This window comes from Chaetomium globosum, genomic scaffold (genome assembly GCF_000143365.1).
Source record: "Chaetomium globosum CBS 148.51 scaffold_3 genomic scaffold, whole genome shotgun sequence".
Taxonomy (NCBI): Eukaryota; Fungi; Ascomycota; class Sordariomycetes; order Sordariales; family Chaetomiaceae; genus Chaetomium; species Chaetomium globosum.
In genome coordinates this window covers 1,068,969-1,077,320 of record NT_165978.1, presented here as the reverse complement: position 1 = coordinate 1,077,320, position 8,352 = coordinate 1,068,969, and the positions used below count along the sequence as shown (strand labels likewise).

General features: G+C 58.5%; 3 protein-coding genes across 3 annotated transcripts; 2 read left to right on the top strand and 1 right to left on the bottom strand.

The window, feature by feature from the left end:
• Nucleotides 1–101: 101 nt before the first annotated feature.
• Nucleotides 102–1,016, top strand: CHGG_05635 (uncharacterized protein; the record flags this gene model as incomplete). Its single annotated transcript, XM_001221729.1, has 1 exon — nucleotides 102–1,016. One exon carries the CDS (start codon nucleotides 102–104, stop codon nucleotides 1,014–1,016), a length of 915 nt encoding a protein of 304 aa, XP_001221730.1.
• A 607-nt stretch (nucleotides 1,017–1,623) lies between these two features.
• CHGG_05634 (uncharacterized protein) lies at nucleotides 1,624–4,002 on the bottom strand (the record flags this gene model as incomplete). Its single annotated transcript, XM_001221728.1, has 1 exon — nucleotides 1,624–4,002. The coding sequence occupies one exon, from the start codon at nucleotides 4,000–4,002 to the stop codon at nucleotides 1,624–1,626; it is 2,379 nt and encodes a 792-aa protein (XP_001221729.1).
• Nucleotides 4,003–4,362: 360 nt separating this feature from the next.
• On the top strand, nucleotides 4,363–7,622 carry CHGG_05633 (uncharacterized protein; the record flags this gene model as incomplete). Its single annotated transcript, XM_001221727.1, has 4 exons — nucleotides 4,363–4,522; nucleotides 4,608–5,197; nucleotides 5,271–6,983; nucleotides 7,185–7,622. 4 exons carry the CDS (start codon nucleotides 4,363–4,365, stop codon nucleotides 7,620–7,622), a joined length of 2,901 nt encoding a protein of 966 aa, XP_001221728.1.
• Nucleotides 7,623–8,352: the final 730 nt, after the last annotated feature.

Here is an 8,352-nt window from a genome sequence, read left to right as displayed (position 1 = left end):
GTAGAGGGAGGTGGAGAGGGGTGTGCAAAGGGGTGGGTGGGGTGGTGGTGGGTTTGGGTTGTTTGGTTTTGGTGGTGGGTTTGGTGGGTTTGGTCCGTTCCATGACCGTGGTGTGGTCGCCTCCCGTGGTTGGGACTCGGGTTGGGGATGGGGCTGGGGGATGCGTGAGGTGGTCGTGGCTGGAGCGGATGCGCGCCCGCGGGCTGACGGAGGTCATGTTCCCCGTGTATGACCCCGGGATGGGGTACCAGTCCCCGCGCACGCTGGCCGAGTGGACGGAGCGGCGGCGCGTGGAGGAGAGCAGGGAGCGGGAGGCCGGGCGGGTGTGGGAGGAGTTGATGGGCGAGGGGCGGCGCGCGGTTGAGCGGGAGGCGGATGCGTGGGTAGATGAGGCGAGGAAGGAGATGAAGAGGGAGGTGGATGCGTGGCGGGATGCAGCGCAGGAGACGGGGTCGTCGTTTTTTGACGGGATTGGGGGGGCTGTGAGGACGCTGGGGAAGGTGTTGGAGGACGAGGTCAAGTCGTTGCGCCGGTCTGGAGGGGAAGAAGATAGGAAGAGTCAAGATAGGGGCGCGGTTCAGAAGGACGATGCACCACAGACAGAAAGTGACCTCTACTCGGTCATCCAGTCCGCCTTCCACGAGTCGGAACGGTCACTCTCGAACTTCTTCAAGCTCATCTCGGAGGGCGGGCGTGGCCAAAGCCTTCCAGAACCCAAGCCGGTCTCACCGCCGAAGGTGAAAACCACCGAGGCCGTAGAAGACGGCATCACAAAAAAGACCACTACGGAGGAGTTTGTTGACCAGTACGGCAACACACACTCCAAGACCGAGACTACCTGGACCGACGAGAATGGCTCCGTTATCATGAAACAGGTGCACAGCTCCATGGGCCGCTCTGAGCACTGGGAAAAGACAACTCAGGGGGCTTCTACAGAGCCGGACAAGACGGCTGCCGAGCGGCCGAAGGAGCAGCAGCAGCAGCAGCACAGGGAGAGCGGATGGTTCTGGAAGTGAATACCACGAGCCACAGTCCAGAATAGGAAGGCTGACGGATCAGGAATCTGGGAATACCCCACTCAATTGCGGAGGCAGAGGTTGTCTCCATCATCTCTCCATCATCTCCGCTCAATTGCAGCTCAATTCCGCAAGATTGACTCATTATGGGCTTTTTTTCTATCTTGTTTTGTTTGTTTCTTGTAACCGAACAAGCATCCTTGGAGAATATGTATGTATCAGATGCTCAGCATGACCCAACAAACCTGCTCTGCTTATTCCACTCGTTCTAGCCCGGCTCCGTGGAAGTGAATGAGTCGATTTTAGTGAGCATAAAGTGTCAGTGACGTGTATGTGGGTCGGATGGCAACGGCACCACAGGAAGATGCATGTCGCATTCGGACTTCGCTGTTCTTCTTTCGGCCTTTGGACGATCTACACGTTGATCGTCAGGGAGCGAAGCTTGGTCAACGGCACGTGAGCAGGTTAGTTTAACACAGTCAGCACCAAGGACCTAGGTCCCGCTAGTCAAGCAAATCTACAAATTTCAACAACGCTACACGCTACAAGGTACTTCGCGAATGTGTACTCCTATCCGCGCGAGACAAGGGTCGAGTCCCCTATTACTTTACTTGCCGCTCCGCATCGTCGCCTTCTTCTTCCGCATCATCCGCTTCCGTACAATGATCTTTGTCCTCATGGCGAGCTTCTCGTCCGCCTTCGTCTTGCCCTCCTTGGTAGGTGGTACCTCGGTCTTTGCCGTCGCTCCCTTATTCCCGACCTTATCAAACTTCCCGTCCCTCCCAAACTTGCCTTCCCGCCCGGGTTTTCCGCCCCTGCCGAACTTCCCATCTTTCCCGTCCCGCCCTTTATTCCACGGCTTCCCCTTTCCCCAATCACCACCCCTCTCCCTCCCACCACCATCACCATCACCACCACCACCGGCACTGGCACTGGCGCCAGCATTCCTCTCCTCCCTCGGCAGTCGACTCTTCTCCTCCTGCTGCCGCCTCCTCTGTACGACGTTCGCATTCTCAATAGCGAACTCCACAATCAGCCGCTGCGTCTTGCCGGCCTCGTTCTTCATGGGGTGTCCGTTCAGGTAGCGCAGGCCCATGAGGGCCCAGCGATGGGACGAGTACTCGATGAAACCGTAGCCCCTGGACTTGCCGCCACCCGTCTTCTCGTCGATCTTGGAGCCCTGCGCCGTCTCAAACACGATCTTGGCCTGCCGCACCACGCCCTTGCCCTTCTCCTTCCGGCGGCGCTCCGCCTCGCGGTCCTCGTCGCCGCCGCGCGAGTTCTCCTCCTTGGATATGGGCAGCCGGCGGCCCTCCTTGACGTCCTTGGCAAACCCGACGACGGCCTCGCGCGCGAGGGCCTTGAGGCCCTTGGAGTCGAGGTTGTGCGGTAGGTTGCGGATCGCCATACGCGTTAGGCTGAGGTGCAGGCTGGGGTTGGACTCGATCATCTTCTTGCGCTGCTTGGCGCTGGCCTCGCGCATTTTGATCTCGGCGGGCGTAAATTGGTTGAAGAGGGGTGAGTTGGGTGAAATAGAGCCCTCGGAGAGTAGGAAGAGGCGCCGCTTGTCCTTCTCCTTGCGCTTGCCTGCGCCTTCGTCGGCGAGGCGGGTCGCCTCGTCCTTGGAGACGGCATGGGCAACTTGTAGAATGCGGCCGTCGAGTGTGTACTTGCCCTCTGGGTCGGCTGTCTCGTCTTGCAACACTGAGTGCTTGGCTAGCGTAGCGATGGGTTGGTGGCGGGGTGCACCCTTAAGACAGGCCTTGAAATCCTCCTCATTGAAGAAGCACACGAACCCTGTGCCGGCCGGGCGGTCCGTAGCACGGTCCATTACAACCCTGGCGTATCTCACAGGGCCAAATGTTGCAAAGTGCGCCTTGAGCGTCTCGTCGGTTGTCGAGTATGGTAGGTTGCGGATGAAGAGAGTTGTGTCGTTATTCGTCAGGGGCTTTTTGGGCTTTTCATCCTCCTCCTCGTCCTCCTCGTCGATATCTTCAAACTCGTCGTCATCCTCGCCAATCTCGTCATCGAGGTCCTCATCCTCTTCTCCCTCGCTCCCTTCCTCCTCGCCACTCCCCTTATCTTCGTTTTCATCCTCATCCTCCTCTTCGTCCTCTAGGTTATCGCCGTAGTTCTTGAAAAAATTCACGAGATCCCGGTCTTCCTGGGTCATATTCGGATCATCCTCTTCCTCCTCCTCCGCCTCCTTTTTCACCTTTTTCGACTTCTTCGCCTTGGAACTCTTGGCTTTGTCCTCGTCCTCCTGCGCATCGCCATTCTGCTGCTCCCAGGTCTGCTTGTCCACCGCCCAGTCCACTGCCAGTGTTCGTCCATCAACCTCCTTGCCATTGATAGCTTCAATTGCTTTCTCGGCGTTCTTCCGCCCCCGAAGCGTGACGAATCCGAAACCAGACAGTTTCCCCTTGTTGTTTGGAAGATCTGAGAACTTAACCTTGCCAAAGCTCTGGAACAATTTCGCTAGCTGGTCCGACGTCTTGATACTCCAGGGCAAGTTGCGAATAATGAGCTTGGGCGCCTTCCGCGCCTCTTCCAGATCCGCCTGGCGCTTCCGCTTTACTTCAGCCGCCTTGGTCAAGGCCTCAGAACCCGATTTAGTAGGATTGCGATGCCGTGACTGGGCAATGTCGAGCTTCAACCGGCGCCCGCTGAATAGCTCATTCTTGAGCTTGTCCTTCGCCTCGGCCGCATCGTCAGGATCGGCGAACGAGACGAAGCCGTAGCCTCGCGAGAACTTGGTCTTCGGGTCAACTACGACCGTGGCGTGCTTGACGGGGTAATGTTGCGAGAAGAACTCGGTCAGAGACTCGCTAGTGGCATTCGGTGGCAGCGACCGAACGAAAAGTTGCCTATTCGACTCGACCCGGGCTTTCTTGGACGGCGGATTGGGGGTCGGAGCAGCGGCTTCATCTGCCCCGGCCGGCACCTCCTCAGCCTCGCGCTGGCGCTTTTTGTCAGTCTTGCCCATGGTCGAAGTAGTCTCCCCGTTTGCAATGTTCGACGTGATGCGCAGGATTGGCCTGAGCTCCAGCGCAATTGTAGAAAAAAAATACAGGGGACCAGAGCGATAAGCTGTTATCGGGCAGAGAGGATGTGGGGCGGGAATTGTGCCAAAAATCGACCCCTCCTCCATCCCCCAAATCTGAAGCCACTAGCCGGATCGGGAAGCAAACCAGTAAACAAACAACACCCGAACCTCCATCCCAAACCAAGATCAAAGACGGCTTCGACCTCAAACTCGACCTCGACTCACCTCTCTCGACAGACGCAGATGCGGCCCGCCGCGCGAACCCACTAACTCAAGGCAAACCAACATACAGCCACCGCCATGCCGCGAGCGTCGACGAGGTCGACCCGGTCCTCGACAGGCGCCACCACCAAATTCTGCCGGGAACGCGCGCATCGACAGCATTCCCGCGCCTCCATTCAGCCGATAAACATCCGATGTCCCCGACGAGGGCTCCCGACAATGCGCTGCGCGGCTCAAGGTCGGCCAACGTATTCCGCGAGGGCCCAGCGGACAACAGCCCACCCACCGCAAACTCGCCGTGACGCTCCGCAAAATCCAAGAAGCCTGCTGCTACGAGCCGACCTCGGTCAAAAAATCCACCACCGCCGCCGCCGCCACGGCCTCCGACTTCGACGAGGACGACTTCAACACCGAGTTCGTGCGCTGCGTGCTGCGCGTGATGCCCATCAAGAAGAGCGAAGGGGTGGGCGAGAAGACGGTGCGCTTCATCGGCCTGTTCCTGCGCCACGCCATCGACAAGGACAACGAGGCCGTCGGCGGGCTCGACGAGGATGCTAGCACCATGCTCGAGACCCCCGGCACGCGCCTGACGACCCATCTTATGGAGATGGTCCTGCCGCTGCTGGCTGCCAAGGACAAGTTTGTGCGCTACCGCTCGACCCAGCTCATCTCGCACATCATCAACTCGTTAGAGGCCATCGATGACGATTTGTTTCAAAAGTTGCGCGCGGGGCTGCTGAAGAGGATTCGGGATAAGGAGGCCATGGTGCGCGTGCAGGCTGTTTTGGGGCTGGGTCAGCTGGCGGGGAATGAGGTGGAGGCGGAGCCGGATTCGGACGATAGCGACGACCACGGTGGGAGCGGGTTGCTGGAGAGGTTGTTGGAGGTGTTGCAGAATGATCCCAGCGCGGACGTGAGGAGGTCGCTATTGGTCAACCTACCTATTTTACCTTCAACACTCCCATTTCTGCTGGAGAGGGCGAGAGACCAAGACGCGGCTGACGCGCCGTTCTGTGTACTCGCGACTACTGCCAGCTCTGGGGGATTTCCGCCATCTTTCGCTTTCGATGAGAGAGAAGCTCTTGAGATGGGGCCTACGCGACAGAGACGAGAATGTGCGCAAGGCCGCCGGTCGTCTTTTCCGCGAGCGGTGGATCGAGGATTGCGCCGGCACACTGCCTCCGGCCGAAAGCGGGCAGCAAGCCGAAGTCTCGCCACCTAATCTCGACGCCCTACTCGAGCTTCTGGAGCGGATCGACGTGGTTAATTCTGGCGGCGAGAACGGGGTAGGCTTGGAGGCCATGAAGGGGTTCTGGGAGGGCCGCCCTGATTATAGGGAGGCTATGGTCTTCGATGACAACTTCTTCGAGACGCTGAGTGCCGAGTCCGTGTTTGTGGTCCGGACCTTCAATGACTTTTGCCGGAATGAGGGCGACGGCAGATATGAAGCGCTGATCGAAGACAAGCTGCCCGAGGTCACAAAGGTGGCCTTCTACCTGGAGCGGTATATCAAGGTGTTGATTGACGCCATACAGAGGGCGGAGGAGCAGGAGGTTGAGGACGAAGACGAGGAAGAGGACACGGCGGAGCAGGAGTTCATAGTAGAACAACTGCTCTACATTGCTCTCACCCTCGACTATTCCGACGAGGTTGGTCGCCGCAAGATGTTTTCCCTCCTTCGGCAGACCCTATCCATCCCGGAGCTGCCGGACGACGTGACAAAACTCACGGTTTCTGCGTTGCGGGATATCTGCGCTCCGGACGCGGCCGGCGAGAAGGAATTCTGCAGCATCGTTCTTGAAGCCGTCGCTGACGTCCACGATACCATTGTCGACGACGACTTGCCCGAGAACGACGACGAGAGCTTTCATTCAGCTAGGTCCGAGGTCAGTGGCGACACTACTCCCACTAAGAGCGGCAAGAGTAGGACTCCTGAGCTTTCCGAGGAAGAAGCCACCAAGAAGGCTATCAAGGAGATCATGATCAACATGAAGTGCCTGCATATTGTGCAGTGCATGCTCTCCAACGTGACCGGTGAACTGCAGCAAAACGATAATCTCGTGTCCATGCTCAACAACCTCGTCGTCCCCGCCGTCCGCAGCCACGAGGCACCCGTCCGCGAACGCGGCTTTGTCTGTCTAGGGCTGTGCTCCCTTCTCGACCGCTCCCTCGCCGAGGAGAACCTCACCCTCTTCATTCACTTCTTCAGCAAGGGCCACACGGAGCTGCAGATCACCGCCCTGCACATCCTCACTGACATCCTGAACGTACACGGCGCCCAACTTCTGTCTTCCAACCCGACCCTGCTCAAGGTTTACATCAAGGCCCTTCGTTCGGGCGCAAAGCACCCCGAGGTCCAGGCGGCGGCGACTGTTGCCGCGTCAAAGCTGCTACTGGGCCGCGTGGTCAACGACCACGACGTATCCGCCGAGCTGCTCAAGACTCTGGTGATCGCCTACTTCGAGCCCGCCTCCGCCGGCAACCAGAGCGTGCGCCAGGCGCTCAACTACTTCCTGCCCGTCTTCTGCTACTCGCGGCGCCGAGAACCAAGACCTAATGCGTTGCGTCGCGCTGGATGCCCTGCACACGCTCTACAACGTACGCGAGGCTTCGACGACGACGACCGCCGACATCGAGGACGAGATGGTCTCGCTGACCACCATCGGCGCGTGCCTGTCGATTGGACTGATCCGAAGAAAGTGCTTCTCCCCCGCGGAGCGGTGCCGGCTGGGCTGGACGAGGCGGAGAAGAAAGCATGTCAATGCGAGATGTGCATCTAGAAGTTTGCGAACGATATCATTGAGAGACTGGGTGAGCAATGTGCGGAGTAAGCTCCCCCTGAACAACCCACACTTTGCTCTTTCTTTCCGAAGTACTAACCCACTCTCACTCTAAAACAGAAGAAAGAAAAGAAGATCATCGCCGCCCTGCTCGGCAAGCTCTACGTTTCGCCCGCGTCATCCGAGATCAAGTCCCGCGAGATCTACGCCGTTATTTGCGATGCCGTGGACAACCAGCTGCTGTCCGACACTGCGAGCCGGAACGCCCTCTACAAAATCCACGTCAGCCTGGGCAAAATCGTCAACACCCTCGACGCCGCTGTCGAGGGGGCTGGTGCCGCGGGTGGAAGGTACCGCCGCAGCGTGAGCCGCGCCAGTTCGGTCGGGTTCGATGCTCCGGGTACTAGCACGCGGCCGACTCCCTCGGAGGAGAGGACGGTGCAGCATGAGGTACAGATTAAGGAGGAGGAGGAGGACTCTGATGCTGCGACCGTGATACACAGGTCGACGGAGCAGAGTCTGGTTGATGAGCTTTTGTCGGAGGAAGAGGAGTTGTGATGGTTCGCTGGGTGTAGGGCTTGGGTGGATGGGTGGGTGGATGGTTGGGTGGTCTGTTGCATTTCATTACGGAGGATATCCGGGTTTCTGTCAGGTTCCGTCTGGGTATGAGACAAGTCAATACATGAACACGATTCCACGCTCTGAATCTCTTTACTGCTTGCCACTCCAGCATGAACATGTATTATCTACCCCACACATCTGTCTCATCTCTATTAACTACCCCTTTACTTCCCCTCCCTAACCCCCAACCAATACACCACCCGGCCAACCACCACATTCACCATCAAATGCTGTCCCAGACTCCACGCCACACAATACAAATACTTGGGCGAAAACACCGTCCACACAAACAAATGCGTCCGCAGTGCCGAGCACGCCGCCATGACCGCCGCCGTGCTGCCCGCCACAAACACCGTCAACACCGCCACATGCGTCTTCCACAACCCCCGTCCCTTTTCCCTCCCATTCCCCTTCCCGCCACCACCACCACCACTCGCCATCCTCCTTATTATTAGTATCAGCACGCTGTCTAGGCGACCCCAATGCGCAAACCCCCAATAAGGTCAACTGTGTTCGCGCCCGCCCTCGAATTGGCTAGAATCGTGCGGCAGATACGACGGAGCACAACGCTACCGAGTGGAAGCGCGAGAAAGCAGTACCCGTCCTGGGCCCGACACAAACGTAGTGTGTAGCCAGTCGCGCAAGAGCGTAGACAGGGCGGGGGGGG